This window comes from Leucopleurus acutus (genome assembly GCF_964270905.1).
Source record: "Leucopleurus acutus genome assembly, chromosome: 20".
Taxonomy (NCBI): domain Eukaryota; kingdom Metazoa; phylum Chordata; class Mammalia; order Artiodactyla; family Delphinidae; genus Leucopleurus; species Leucopleurus acutus.
Genome location: NC_139162.1, coordinates 7502073 through 7518287, shown reverse-complemented (window position 1 = coordinate 7518287; position 16215 = coordinate 7502073). Strand labels below are relative to the sequence as shown.

Sequence of the window (16215 nt, the reverse complement as noted above, 5' to 3'; positions counted from 1 at the left end):
CAAACGGAGAAGCTAAGTCTGCTCAGACTTAAATCCTAGCCAGACACAATTTTACCAATGCTAAACATTTAACCTTTTGGAAAAGAGCTCTTTAAAAACAATAAAGTTGGAAGACTTTCATAGAGTTAACACAGCTGGGATTTCCCCAAGCTCTGTCTGCCCTAGCTCTGCCTTCAACGTTTAGGCTCCAGAACTGCCACACTGCAAAAAGAGAAGTCTAACGGCACCATTTTGCCCTAATTCCAAGAGAGTCTAAGAGAACAGAGAAAATATGATTAGAATCAATGATTTTATTGAGGGAGATAAGTTACTCAAATGTCAACGGGCTGTAGGCAAAGGGAACAAACACGTTAGAAGTCTCAGGTGCGGTGGAAGAGGAGAGAGAGTACTAACGGCTCTGCCCAGCCAAAATTCCGGATCCAGGGCTTCCATACTTCTCCAATGCTCGATTTCTCATGGGTCACTTTCCATTCAAAGGATTCTGAAGACCAAATGCAACGGGATTCCTTCAACTACCACCCAAGAGTCTTTGGGTCTTCTCTCAGCCAAGGCATCCAATGAAAGTATGATCTATTTTTCAGATTCCTCTGGAGGATTAAAAAGTCTCTTTCGCATTGCATTGCCACGCTCCCTGCTCTTGTTCCTCTTTTCCATGTACTAGAAAATAAAAGGAAGGGGGGGAGAAGAGAGACAATAGATTACATCATCATTTACATACGTTAAATATTTAGATATATTTGCAAAATAAAAATAACATTTTTACTGACAAAATTTCTACATGGCTCTTATTTCACTGAATCTGAGATTGGAAACAGTGAGCTTAGAGGCCATCTAGTAAAATTTCATTCAATACAGTACAGCACCTAACTCCTAATAGGTGCAGAAATATTTGCTGAGTTAATTTCCTCCCGAAATGTGAATTCAATAAATATTTAGGATGGATGAGTCCTGTCCCTGTTCTCCAGAAGCTCACAATCTAGCGTGTCATCTAACCTCTACTTGAACACTTCTTAATCAGGAGGCTCCCTACCCTGAGACGCAGCCTGTTTAACTGTTGGACACTTCTACTTGTTCCAGAGCTTCTCGTGTTGAACCAAGTGTTTCCCTGTAAATTCTCCTACTTCCCTCTATTTCTCGTTGCCTGCTACAATCTTCCAAACATCTGATTACAGGTAACCCACTCACTATCTCTTTTACAGGCTGAACGCTGCTGGTTTCTACAACTGTTCCACAGAACACAGCTTCTGCCTTCTAAAGTCTTATCTGTAAAGTGCCTTTTATACAACACTTTAATATGAATAACCCCTTATAAAAAAATACCACACCAGAATTAAATACTCTAGTGCTCTAAACAAAGTCCGGCAGATATGAACTACAGGGGGCCTTCTAGTTCTTATGACCTAAACACACCATATTTCTATAAATATTGCCAAAAGAGTAACTGGCTGTTAGTAACCATATTATCCTAATGGTTCATATGGAAACTTATAGTCAGCTGAACTTCCTAGGATTTTTTCATCATGAATAGTCATCAAACCCAATTCTCCCCAAATCTTATGTTTCTGTAATCGGTTGGATCTAAATGTAGTTTTCACCTTGGAGGATTTTAGCCTAGTATTCTGATCTGGCCAGCAGGTTATAACTAACAGGAAACCCAGAGCCTGGCACTGAGAAAAAGTACTTGTTTAAAGCAGAGAAACTTGAATGTAAGTGGTTTCATACGTGTATATTTACATGCTTATAATAAATACACCAATAAAGACATATTTTAAAGGTGCAAGAGGGGTTCTTAGGCAGAGTGGAAAAAAAGGAAAAGCAAATTCAAGTTGAAAAAACTGAGTATATGTGAATAATTGGACATCAAAATCTTTCAGCTGTCAGAGATATGGAAAGAAGCCATAGAAGCAAAAGATTAGTGACAGAGCACTAACCAGGGACTCTGGCTGCCCTCCCCTGAGTCCTGAGATTAACACCTTTGAGTTACTTCATCTTCTGGGCCAGTAAGCTCAAATGTAAGGAGTTGGGTTAGATAATCTTTAAGAAGTTTTCTCGGTCTAAAGTTTTGACTGAAGAGTTCTAACATATCTTCTGGAATAGTAGAGTTTTCAAACTTTTTTTTTTCCTCATCAAAGGGCCATTTCAAATAACAGATGAAACACCAGGTCCCTTTAACCAAAACATTCCTTTTATCCGTCATACATTAATTTTCTTCATAAGACTGTCGGTGGGGAGAGGGGAAGGGCGTTTCATTGCTTTAAAAGGTTAAAAAAAAAAATGTTGTAGAACATGGAGGGATACCTGCTCTGAGAAAAATATTTGATATCCCTCTTTAATCATATGAAGTCTCCAACAATCAGGTTCAAAGGAGGGTCTAATGGGTAAGTCTTCAGAAGACAATACTCTGTAGCAGGCCAATAAAATAAGTCATAAAGCAAATTAAAACAGAGTGTATATTAAAATACATGTTACGGTATCTCCAAAGGGAGTCAACATGGCCCCTGAATAAAAGAAGAAAAAAAAGGATAACTATAATGTTATTCACAAAACACCACCAAACAACGCAGATAGCATGGAAGGTCAATTAGCCAAAAACCAAACCAAACAAAACAAGTAAGAGAGACAAAAGAGGATGCTGCAAAAGTAGTATTAGCGATTATTTCAATAAAAAGAACAAAAGCAGCAACAAAGCAGCAAAGAGAGCATCAGAAGGAACTGGCCGGACCTTTTTTCTAGTTAAAGCTTCAAAGAATGAAGTACTTAAATGACACATGAAGGAAATGGTAGGAGGAGAGCATTAGAAGCAGTAAATGGGAAACTGGGAAGCATTAAAAGCAGAGAGGAAATAAATGAGCACAGGTTCGGAGAATTGAAGGATGAAAGAACAGACAGAAAAACATCTATAACTCAGGTAATGAAGCAATATAAAAAAACTACATAGACGACTTAGAAAGCAGTCAAGGAGAAAACCTGACATTTATACGAAAACAGACTCAGACAAAATAAGAAAAATATCTACACATTCTTCTACCAAATAGGAAAAAAAAAATTTCATATGAGGATCTAATCACCAAACCAATGGCAAAATCACTGAAATGTAAGGGAAAAAAAAAATCTAAACTTAGGAAAAAAGCTATCTTATACAACTGAAAGCATGTAAGAAACAAACAGCTATACCAAATAAAACACTATGGGTTTTATTTTTCCATAATCTTACTAACACAGGAACACAGCCCTAGGTTTAGTTTCCATATAAACTACCATTTACATATGATGAAAAAACTCTTTTCAAAAACCAGTTTAAAACACTTATACCCATTTGTTCACACAAAGAAAATTATCAGAACTCCAGGAAGTTTTTCAAACAGGAAAGATGCTGTAAAGGGATTCCAGGAAGGGCGGGATGGCGGGGGGGAGAGCCCCAAAGTGGAAAACACAAAAAATGATTCATAGATGCTGAATGGCTTCAAATATCATATGTAATACCTTTCAATATGAGGCTCATAGGGGAAAAAACGTTCAAAAGTACAGAAAACGCAAATTGGAGGGCAGATTTTTAGTAGTTATATATTTTTAAAGGTTCTGGACCTAAAATATCTGATGAACAAAACAGAAATGGAATTAAATTTCTTTTCAAAGATTTAAAACGCACTCTGTTCAGTTTGCAGTACCTGCAAAAAAGACAATAAACTTTGGCCGTTTGCCCAAGTCCAAGTCATAGCCTAAAACTCTATTCAGGAAACGAGTCTTTCCAAACAAGTCAAACTAGATCCCTACGGGTTGTACATACTATAATTATAAAGAAATTCAAAATTTTAAAGCTGGAAAGAGCCTAAGTCTAGCCTCCTCATGTTATACAAGGAAACTGAGGCCCAGAGAGTTTTAGTTACCTGCTATAGCTAAACACTGACTGACAAGTCTTTCTGCTGAACAGCTTCAATGTCCTAAACCTTAAAAATCCATCCAAAGGAGTTACAGTGACTATTATAAGATAGTTGTTTTCATTTATGTACATGCAATAAAAAATCAGCAATGTCCCCAAACTGTCCCCAGAAGATACTTTCATTTCTCCTCTTGGTTTTAGGGGAAGACATACATATAAAGTCAATTTTTGGTGTTATACAAAAATTTGCAAAAAACTCAATATTGGTCCAAGATGTTCTTTTCTATTGTTCAACCATTTCCATCCTTTAACATTTTCCTTACCTCATTCTTCAAGCATTTTCTCATCTCCCGATCAAGATCATTGCAATGACCAAAAAATTTCAGAATGCTGTGCTAAAAGGAAGAAAAGGTGTAAAATATTTCATCCTATAATATGCTACGGTCTCTGGCACACAGAATTGAAACACTTATTCCTACAGAAATGGGTTTAATGGGTCACGTTGTCAATAAGCAAACAGTTAATAGTTAAGCAAATAGTTAAGTCACAAGTATAAAATATACAAATAAACAGGCTTATTCTGGCATTCCTACAAAAGAGGAATAAATGTTCTATAGTTGGAAATGAAAAATAAAAAGACTTTTCTTTGATAAAAGAGAAGATTATTAACCTACCAAAACCTCATAATGACCGAGTGAAAAGCATTTTATTACCTAATACCCTTTCTTTAAGGGCATGTTATCCATCCTCTATTATAGAGTGATGTCAAAGGGCAGTGTAGCCATATTGACACGACCAGTAACTTCCTTCACCAGCAAACACTCCTGTCCCATAGAAGAGTTACTTATGGAAACCGTGGTGCCAAAGCCATTCTCTCATTTGCCTCCATTCAAAATGTCATCAAAATAAATTAGAAACACATAACACTATTATTAGATGGCCTGTAAGGGCCACATAACCAAGCCAGTAATTCACAATATAAGAAAATCAATGTCTGAATTCAAAGTCTGCTTTGTTTGAAAAGCAAAGATAAAAATCTTCTAGTGGTTTCAAGTCCTGTGACTATTATCATGGCAAAAAGTATATATGCTCCAAAGCAGATAAAGACTGACATCAAGAACCTGAATTTTAGTAGGGCCATAATTACTGTGTTTGCACGTCACGATTTTTATGGGCAGGTCGGACAGCATGGTGATCTCCTATAATGACATGCCATAAATGCTGAACTTGTAACAATAAGCACATTTTTCCTTTTCTTTCTAATTAAGGCTTTCATGGAAACCAGACAACACATAATTAGTAATAGTCATGCTACTTCTTTTTTCCCTGTTTCTTCACCACTTTAAATGTACTTTTCTGGTCCACATTGAATAAATGGTCAGAGTTTTTCTGGCAAGCATTTAAGATCTCCTACTGATTACCTAATTACCTTTTCAGGATAAATATTTCCTGTGTATAAACTACCTCTTTGACAACAAACAGGGACAATGCTTTTTCACACACCTTCTGGCCAAAGAGAAATACCAGAAAGGGTTAAACTTTTAGAATGTAAGGCAATATTTCATAGTTTAGTTTATATTTATTCATATCATCCCATACACATACATCTTATTTTAAAATTCAAGACAAAAACTAATTTATATTTTCACTTTCACCTCAACATTAGCCCAAATGAGAATTATACTCTTGTGACATTATGTGAAAAACAAACCCAAAACGCCCCAGTGGAGTTGGTAAAAGAAATGCCCATGGACTGCACTTCTCTTGTATACACGTGCATAAGCCTCGAGTGCCTGGTGTCTGTTCATAGAGAACAAACTGGTAGAGCAACTGATTGAATAAGTGAATCAATTAGTCAGTGTCTGGAAGACAGTGTCCCAGGCACTAGGGACACAACAGTGAGCAAGGTGGACCTGGGCCCTACTCTCATAGCTCAGAGTCAGAGGAAAGAGACAAATCATGAAGTGATTGCTATAAAGCAGCGGTTCTCAAAGTGTAGTCCCCAGGGCTACCCAAGACCTTGCCAGGGGAAGGTAAAATCTATCTTCCTAATAATTGAAGATCTTATTTGCTTTGCTCACTTTCATTCTCTCACAAGGGTACAGTGGATTTTTCCAGAGGCTACATGAAGTGTAATATCACCACAGATTGAGTGCAGAGACAGATATGAGAATCCAGCTGTATTCTATTAAACTAAACATTAAAGAGAACTGCAAAAATGCAAAAGCAGGGCTTCCCTGGTGGCGCAGTGGTTGGGAGTCCGCCTGCCGACGCAGGGGACGTGGGTTCGTGCCCCGGTCCGGGAAGATCCCACATGCCGCGGAGCGGCTGGGCCCGTGAGCCATGGCCGCTGAGCCTGCGCATCTGGATGACTGTGCTCTGCAACTAAAGAGGCCACAACAGTGAAAGGCCCGCATACCGCACAAAAAAAAAAAAAAAAAAAAAAAAAAATGCAAAAGCAATGTCACTCTTCCCACCGTTTTTTTGTTTTGGAAAATAAGGTCTTTTTTACGAAAAATAACTATTAACATGTAATGGGTTTATTATTATAATTTTTAAATAAATTAGTATTTTTCAATTTCTCAGTTTTAATTTCTAATTCACTAAATATTGGGAGATATAGTCCACATAAACAAAAGTTCTTTGGGGTCCTCAATAACTTTTAAGAGTGTGCAGGAGTCCTGAGACCAAAAAGAGTAAGAGTAACTGCCATAACGTAGGAAATCTATTCTGTACAGTATTACTGGAGTACAGAGAATCCGGGTCAGGAAAGAAAAGGAAGAGGAAATGACAAATTAAGCAGAATAAAGCCTGGAGGATGATAAAACCTGATCAAGCAAATGAGAAGTTGAGACAGTGAGGAAGGCTCTAAGTTAAGCATAGGAAAAAAGCAAGTACAAAGGCTTAGAAGACAAAAACATGCTCCAGTACAACTGCAGACAAGAACACGCAGGAAGGATGAGGGGCGCGGGGGCGGGGGGGGGGGGTGGCGTGTAGTCAAGCCCAAGAGTAAGTAGGGGCCAGTACATGAAGGCCTCGAAACACAAAGAAATTTTAGAGTTTATTCTACAGGCAAAGGGAGCCATTAAGGGGAACAGTGATTAAACTTATGTCTGAGAGAGAACTCCAGATAGAGCATAGAAAGTGAACTGGGACAGAAAAGAGGACAAAACAGTCATGGGACCAGGTGGCCCCAGTAAGATAATGTTGGAATCAACTGGTGTTAAGAACAGACATATAAATCAGTGGAACAGACTAGAGAGCCCAGAAGTAGACCCATTCACATAGGTCAGCTGATTTTTGACAAAGGCACCAAGGTAATTTAGTGGGGAAAGGACAGTCTCTTCAACAAATGGTGCTGGAATAACTGGGTATCCACAGGGAGAGAAATAAACCTTGACTCATACCTCACACCATACACAAAAATTAACTTGAATCACAGACCTAAATTTTAAAAGCTACAACTATAAAACTTCTAGAAGAAAAAATAGGAGAAAATCTTTGTGACCAGGAAATATACAAAGATCCTTAGAACACAAAAAACATAAACAATAAAAGAAAAAACTGGTAAATTAGACCTCATCAAACTTACAAACGGCTCTTTGTAACACATCTTTAAGAAAATAAAAAAGGATGCCACAGACTGGGAGAAAATATTCACAATACACTTATGAGACACAGGACTTCTATGCCAAATGATAAAAAGAATTCTTACAACTCAATAACAAGACAAAACAACCCAATTTTAAAATATGGGCAAAAGACGTTATATGAATGACCAATAAGTACATGAAAATATGCTTAAAGTCATCAGCCCCCAGGGAAACACAATTTAAAACCAAATAATATACTATGACACATCCATAGAATGGCTAAAGTTAAAAAGACTTACAATATCAATTCTTATTAGTTATCTATTTTATACATATTAGTGAATATATGTCAATCCCACAGTATCAATTCTTAATCTAGATGTATGGCAGAAATAGTTTACCGAAAAGCATATTGTCATCAACAACATTCTTTGAACCAGTATAAATACCTGACTTCACAGGTCATCGGCATTCCTTACTACCTTACTTTTAGTCTTAAAATTGTACTCATTTAAATAATACTATTATTGGAATCTGATATATCTACAGTATATGAATAACATGAAAGAAATAATGCATCATGCAAAGTTAAAGAAAAACACAAATGCTCCTTATAACTGTCTCATACATCAAACACATGAAAAAAGCTAAATAGTTGACATTGGGAAAAATATCAGATTAATTTAATGCATTCCAAAAATGGGCTTATTTTCTATTTTGGTTTTAACCATGGAATTTTATTTCCATTCCACTAACAACTAAGTAAACCTGTCAAATTAGGCCAGTCACAATTTAAATCTAGTTAACATATAATTATAAAAAATGTTTCAACTTCCTTTAAACACAGAACTGTGGAAGTCAAGGACAAGGAACAGGGATTCTAATTACTATATATCATTTCAGAAGCTCCCTAATAAACTACCATGCTTGATTTCTACTCATCATAAAGGGAAATGGTTTCTAAAAAGATCACAAGCATCAATCTTTACTAAGCTAAGACCCATAACTAAGACATTATCATTTCCTTCCATTAATGGAGATAACGTTTTACATCGGTGTGCTGTACCTAGGTTTCATTTTTGCTTTATGGTCATTTTCTGAACTCTTACATTTTTGTGACATTCCTTAAGCAAGTTAATCAAGACGTTGCATTCTTCAGTATGCAAGTGTGGAGATAAGTCAGGATGCATCTTTAGGAGAAGGAGATGGAGCACAGCAGAGCAACCTGTGGATACAAGAGTGTCTTGAATATGTGTGACTGTACTTGTTAATGCGACCTAAAAGTATTTTCAGTAAGAACCTGCAGTGACTTTTATCAGAAAAGAATGCTGACCTTAGGCAAATTATTAAACTTGAGCCTCAGCTTCCTTATCCAATGACTTAACAGATTTGGCAGGTTATCAGGAGTGTTTAGAGAATATGCAGGTTCAGAAAAAAGCGGACTCCTCAAGAGACCCAATCCTGGAAATAGGTGCTCAAGCAGAAACAGCTTGCCTATATTAATAAGTGTGCCTTCAATTACTTTTCCCACATTCCTGAAATTGATTACAACTCATTTTGTTTCGATGAAATTCTACCAATGACGAGAACTGGCCTATTAATCCTTTTTAAATGTATAAGGGTTAAAGGGCCATTAGTCAGTCTCACATCAGTGTGAATTAATGTAGACTGCTTTCTTCCTAACTAACATCTGGCTGAGAAAATCTAACTAAACCATGAAGAGAAACAAGAAGCAGATGTGGAAATTTTTTTCTCAAATTTAGCATATATACTCATAAAATGCAATTATTACAATGAAAACAAGAACCTAAAATCCCTGAAATTAAGTTTAATTGCTTCATTTCACAAAGAAGAAAATTAGCAGCCAAGGTCTAAGATAAAACATCATTTTCAGGTTTTGCTATATTTATGCAGCACTATTCACCTATTCTTTTCCTAAACCTATTCTTTTTAGCTCAGAAAAGATTACTAAACATCCACCAGAATAGCTATAATCACAAAATCAGACAATACCAAGCACCGGTTAGGATGTAGAGGAAAGGGACCTTACTCATTGCAACTGGGAACACTAAATAGTACAGACACTTTGGAAAACAATTTGGCAGTTTCTAAAGAAGTTAAACACAAACTTAACATATGACCTGGAAACTGCACTCCTAAGACCACACCCAAGAGAAATGAAAACATATATCTCCACAAAGACTTACATGTGAATGTTCATAGCATTATTCATAATAGTCAATATTGGAAACAATCCAAACGTCTAATAATCAAGTAATGGATAAACAAATCGGTATATCTATACAATGGGATACCACTACCTAGCAATTAAAAAGAATGAACTTATACATGTGCCAACATGGAGGAATCTCAAAAGCACTAAATTAAATGAAATAAGCCATATTCAAAACACTGGAATGTATGAGTCCATTTATATGCAATGTCTAAAAAAGGCAAATTTGTAGAAACAAAAAGCTGATCGATGCCTAGGCCCAAAGGTAAGAGTGGGGATTAATATGCAAATGGCACAAAGAAAACTTTGGGGGATGAAAATGTTCTAAAATAGGATTGTGGTAATGGCTGCACAACTGTAGAAGCTTACTAAAATCACTGAATTCACTTAGAGTGAGCGAATTCTATGGTATGTAAATTATACCTTAATAAAGCTGTTAAAAAAAGCTCCAAGAAATTCAAACTGCCCATCAACGTCCCACTCCCGACAAATAAAATCCTTAAAAATGACTAAACAAATAATTGCAGAGAATTATAATATACCTATTTCAGATTTCAAGTGATAAAAATATCAGAAGATCACTGTTCCACTGACTAACTACTAAACACACACACATACACACACACACACACACACCACAGCTAAAGATCACAAATCAGGCCGCTGTGCCAAGTATTTGAGTATTTGAAATGGAAACTGGAAATGCAGCCAAGTTCAAGTTCTGTTTGCCTGTCACTGACAACAAAGTCTTTTCAATGATATAAAAATTTTGCCTCAGAAAAATGAGGTCTCATACAGTCCAGCAATTTAAGTCATCTAACATTACACCAGTATTATATACCTACACTTATGTATATATTAGTTATCCTACTTCTGCCTTGCTTATTTTTTCTGAAGGGAGATGTACACTGGTTTAGTCACCTAGAAAATGCCGTTAACATTTTATTCTGTAAATATATTTGACAAAATATTCTTGCATATTTCTATCACCCAGCCCTCAAATGTGTGCTTTTACAGTTCAGAAACAAGCTTCTGATGTACTGAAATAACCTCTCTCATTGGTAAGGTAAAACTTAAGAACACACTTGGCTGCTGAGATAAATATACACATGCACCTTGTATATAAGCGTAAATGTATATCATGATACATATTTTTCCTCCCTCCACAAAAGTTTACTTCAAACATGTACGTTACTGTAGACCCAGTCATGGTGCCAATGAAACGTCTTCCTGTCTACCCACTTATCCTAGGTGATTGTGTCAAACAAGAAAATGGTTTCATATAGTTTCCTTTTCTTATTCTTCTTGGTGAAAGCTGTGACTTAACCTAAAGCTCTAAACACTTACCTATCCCTTATCTAACAAATTCCTTGCTTTATCAATCATTCCCCTCTTGCCTCCACCCTATCTTTTTAGTTAGATATTCTCTTCTTCCCTTTTCCTTCTATCTACTGGCTTTGGCTAACTGTTGGTGTATATGCAGATGCACTGCTGTACTCTTGGGTGTAATATACAAAACATAACTCTAAAACAATGGCATTGTTCTTAGAGCACATTTAAATGAGTGCTGACACCCTCCAGTAGTCATCTTTAAAAGCTTATTCTATTAACACTATTGTAACTCAAAGTAACGTTTTATGAACTGAATAAAAGCTAAATATATATTGCATATGCTTATTTTTAAAATTTCATAAAAGCCATAAGAATATATCCACATTATTAGAGTAGAAAATAATTTCTTGAACACTTAACCACCTGCAGGCACAAGTCTTATAATCCTCCCAATAACCGGAGGAAGTAGGTACCTTTTTAAGTTCAGTTGAACCATAAGAAAGAGCTTTTTTGTAGGTCAAAATACGCATTACTCATATTTTCATAGCAAAACTAAGCCCCGGGTCACACAGTAAGTGACAGAGTTACTACCCAACGTAATCTCCCACCGTGACAGATTTTTCCCACATTCAAAGTAGGAAAGACATGCCTTCCCAGCAGTTTGTGAATGAAATAAATTCAGATAGAAAAAAACTATTTCCCAAAGAACCTCTGGTTAGCTACAACTTCAACAGGGACTAATTCTAGGCCTAGGTTCAAAGAAGTCAATGTAATATTATCCTATATTATTAGAAATAGAGGATCTGTCTACATCAAGAAAAAGAAAAGTATTGTGTTTGTCCTGATCAGCCATGTCCAGAATACTGACAATTTGAGTACCCCCGGAGGGAATGCTCAGGATGGAGATGGCTCTGACACTAGGTTTAAACAGGAAGCCATTCATGAAATTGGGAATATTTACTAACTTAGGGAAACCCACAACAGAGGAGACAGATAAAAAGAACAGCCTGGTTAAGTATGACAAGTAATGGATTTGAAGGGAGAAGATGTGGGTCTGAAGGCAAAGGCTGTGGACACAGCTATTCACAAGTTATATATCACTTTGGCTAACTTAATCTGAGACCTAAGTCTCTTCTTCCATAAAATGGAATTAGCTCTTGACCTATATCATGAGGTTTAAAATAACATATGTGAGAGTATCTGAAATAGTGAAGAGTGAGTGCGACAAAGGTAAAGTATTATTAGTATATGTGAAATGCCCTGTCACCTGATGGGAAAGGCTGAACTGAACTCACTCTGAGATGTGTCCGAGGACAGGACTGGAAACCAAAGTGTGGCAGTTACAGAGGCAGTTGTCATCTTCCTGGAGCTGTCCAACAATGAAACAGGCTGCTGTGTGAACTTCTCATTTATCTGTCCTAATGTGCCCAAGAGACTGGCTAAGTTAATTAAGGATGTTACAGAGTATATTCTTACGTTGCATCCTTACCTTTCTTCTCAAATCTAAGTTCACAATTGAATTTAAGCCATTGCCAAAAATAAAATTTGCCCTCAAGGGATAAACGCTTGTTACTACTGATAACACAGAAAACAATCTCAAAAGGCAGCACCAAGGTAATTATGAACATCAGCCGCACTATTGAAGCAAAGGTGAAGGGAGTGTTCATTGGTGACAAGACTTTGTGTACGGGTATATGCAGTGAGAAAGACAGGGATAAATTCCATTCAAACTGTTAGTACTTAGTTAAACACAAAACTTCAGTCCCACTTTTACACTAGCATTTTGAAACCATCAGAACGGTTTACTTGTCACAGCTACAACTCTTCCTTCCCCATGCCAATCCCATCCACTTCCTCAGGTATGCACACATTGATACCACAACAGTCCACTTAAACTCTTAAAAATGTTCATCTGTGACAATTTGATATTTTGATAACTGGCTAATAGGCCCCTGCAAAGCAACTGTAACTTTTACTTCGAGGTAAGCTGGGAGGGTTTAAGCAGTAGGGTGCCCTCACTAAAGATATAAAAACTATAGTCTTATTTTATTCACTGCTTCACCTTATTCTACCAAGACCCTGAGGTAAAATTTTTCTAACGAGTATTCTATGATAGGCAGAAGACTTCAACCACCAGGTGGCACAATTTTAGAAAATAAAAAAACCGAGAGTAAGAAATACATTAACTAGTGAAGAAAAGGGAGGAAGCATTCTAATAACACATTTCAGCAGAACTATGATCACAAGGGGGAAACCCTATATTTTAATGCCACTTAGGCTTTCTTTAGAAAGATTTTGCTATTGTGTGGCCCCACCAGAAAGAAATTTACACTACAGTTATAATTTCTAATGTCATTTTAAAACAAGCCCAGAAAAGCTCTTGTTCAGAGTCTGAAGAATCTGTTCTCCAGGAAAAATGATAAAATAAGAGTTAATGCTTTCTAAAAGATATTTTTTTAAGTCTAATTTCAGAAAGCACTGGAATTAGTTAAGTGAGTGTTTCTCTACTTCAAACTGCACCATATTCAGTAGAGGTAGCAGACATAGCAGAGGACTCCGTACCCTACCCACTTTTACTTATCACAGCTGCAAAGTCACCAAATCTAAACAGATGCTTTTGAGTGACAAGTGCTCCCAGAGTATAGACCATGCCCCACTGCTACTGAGAGCAACCCACATAATTTCTTAAGGAATGGGCCCAGGTGCAGCTTTCCCTGAACTAATATTTACCAGCACTTACTTGGTGCTGAGCACTCTGTCAGATCACTTGAATTTCAGAGGAAAAAAAATTGGTCCATGAACTTCAACGAACACACAGGCTAGTGAGGGAAGGGACATTCCCCTAAATGCACATAGTAAATGCCCAATAAATGTTTACTGAACGTTGAATATAGGATTACCATGGATTTGAGAATTGATTCAGACATCGACATAGTTATTTTTTTTTAAAAGGTGGGAAATGAGGGTCACTTTAAATCAACCAAACAAGTGCAGAAGCCTGTGTGGATAGAAAAGGAGACACAAGGGGTGTCACAACAGAATTCCTTTGCCAGCGCAAACTTCTTTTATGCATTTAAGTCTTCAAATGAAGGCTTCCAGAACTCGGATTTACTTAAGACTCTTCATAAACCACTTACTGTGAAACGACAAGCTCAGTAATCTTGAAACCCAATAAACGAGATTTGAATGTCACTTTCCTTGAAAAGCGTACTGAGGGTGATCTCACTGGATTCTCGCATCGCAAGACGGATTGGTGGGAACTTTCTCTGAAGCTGAGATGCGCCCTAACAGGCTCCCACCTACCACAAGCAAATCCTAAACGCCTGGATACCCAGTAACAGTAATCATCACACAACGTACTGAGCGCTCACCGCGTCAGACACGGTGTTCAGGGCTTCCCTTCTCACAACCGAGGCGCTGGGTTATACCCATTTCACAGGCGAGGAGGCTGACGCTCGGGGTGAGGAGGAGCTCGCCCAAGGTCACAGGCTCGAGAGCGGCGGCGAGGCCGATTCCCGCAGGCAGTGAAGGTCTACACCGAAGCCGGCTCTCAACTACCAGCGCGCGTCCCAGAGAATGCCCGAGGGCGGGGAGCTCAGGACGACTCCAACGCCCCGGCAACACCCAGCGCAGTGGTCCCAACCCCCCAGGCGGGCGCGAAGTCCCGGCAGGATGGCACACAGCGGCGCGCGCGAGTTTGGGACCTGAGGGGGGACAGGTGAGTGTCCCGCGGCCTCCCCTCACACCTCGGCCACGAAGAGAGCGCTCCTCGGAACGGCCCGGACCCCCGAGACTCACCCGACTGGCGGCCACACCCGGAGAGCGGAAGCGGTATCCACCGGCGAAGACTGCACCCAAAAGCCGGCGGCCAGGGCGCCGGAACCCGAACAGCTCCGGGCGGCGAGGGTTCCGCGCCCTCCACGCCTGACCCCGCGCGGCCAGCCCCCACCGCTCGCCGCCCGATGCGCATGCGCCATCCGGCCTGGACAGGCCCATTTTCTGGCGCTGTAGGGGGAGAGAGAGCGAGTCCGCGAAGGCGCGGCAGAGCCTGAACTTTAAGTCGAACCGACGAGCCAGACTTCGTGGCTGGGATTAAAGCATTCAAACAATATTCTCTGCTAAGAAGAGTGAGGCGGGGACTCGGAGAGTTTCACTTCCGTCGCTCTCCCCACACGGTCCCCTGTGCCGAGGGTACAGTCCAAAGTTTTGGCTCCGCCGGGCGGGGCTCCAGGGTGGCGGGAACTGCAATTGGTGGCTTTGAAGGTGCAGCAGGCGGGAACATCTGATGAGGAGAGAGCCGGCCGGCGATGTGGTACGGTAAGAGGACCCCTGGCGGCATGGCATCGGGCCCCCGAGCGTGGAGGAAGCCTTGAAGAAGCCACGTCCCGCGCCTCTGAGGCGACTTTTTCGCGACTGCCGCAAGTCCCAAGGTGTGGGATTGGCCCTTGCTCTCGGGCCGGAGGCTGGGGACTACAGTGGAGGCTGAGGTGAGGAGGGCGATGACGCTGGGCCGTGACGTCACATCCGCCCGTGGTGGGGCGGAGCCTTACGTAAGGCCTGCGTCACGCTGGAGCCGCGCCGAGCTGTCACCGGCTAAACTATCCCAGCCCTGCCTGGGTTGCTGCTTTCCCCAGAGTTGAGTGTTCTTGTTTTTGGTTAACCTTGGCGTCCGTCCTTTTTAGTCTTTGCAGCCTCTCGCATTACTCCTGCTGCTCCTTGTGGCAGCTCTTAGGCTGTGCAGATTTCCAGGAAAGTTACTTATAAGGGACCTTTTTTGTCATGCGTTCATTCAGCTGTTATATCTCGAGCACCAAGCCAAGCACTGTGCTAAGCGCTCAGATGTAAAAAGAAGTTAGCTAATCACAGGGAATCAGAAGAGTTTATTCAAGGGTTTTCCAACTTTATTGATGAGATTGTGTGGACTCTTTCTACCAGAATTCTTTAGAATGGCATCCCCAAAGTTTAGCGGGAATTAAGACTCTTAGTCTTAAAATGCAAAAATCTCAAGCCCTTCTCGGTCCCCCACCCCAACCCCAGTTTAAATCGTTGGAGCCCAGGAATCTGCATTTTAACAACCACCATCTCCAGTGTTTTTGATGGGAGACGTTGGCTTGATATTGTCACCGACTGTTGGACCCTAATCCTTCCCAGGTTGTTTACCTCCTCAGGCACGGCTG

General features: G+C 39.5%; 1 protein-coding gene across 1 annotated transcript; it reads right to left on the bottom strand.

Moving 5' to 3' along the window:
* Nucleotides 1-304: 304 nt before the first annotated feature.
* Nucleotides 305-14969, bottom strand: CMC2 (C-X9-C motif containing 2). Its single transcript, XM_082861843.1, has 4 exons — nt 14837-14969; nt 8583-8698; nt 4204-4275; nt 305-657 (listed from the first exon to the last, which is right to left on the bottom strand). Exons 2-4 carry the CDS (start codon nt 8661-8663, stop codon nt 571-573), a joined length of 240 nt encoding a protein of 79 aa, XP_082717969.1. The 5' UTR covers nt 8664-8698; nt 14837-14969; the 3' UTR covers nt 305-570.
* Between the last annotated feature and the right edge of the window lie 1246 nt (nt 14970-16215).

Bases quoted from the DNA above. Each gene is read 5' to 3' on its own strand.
- CMC2 (XM_082861843.1), bottom strand. From the start codon at position 8,663: ATGCATCCTGACTTATCTCCACACTTGCATACTGAAGAATGCAACGTC. The intron at 4,276-8,582 runs GTAAGAGTTCAG...TCTTCCTTTTAG, and splicing joins TTAAGGAATGTCACAAAAAT to CACAGCATTCTGAAATTTTT. The intron at 658-4,203 runs GTAAGGAAAATG...TTTATTTTCTAG, and splicing joins GAAAATGCTTGAAGAATGAG to TACATGGAAAAGAGGAACAA.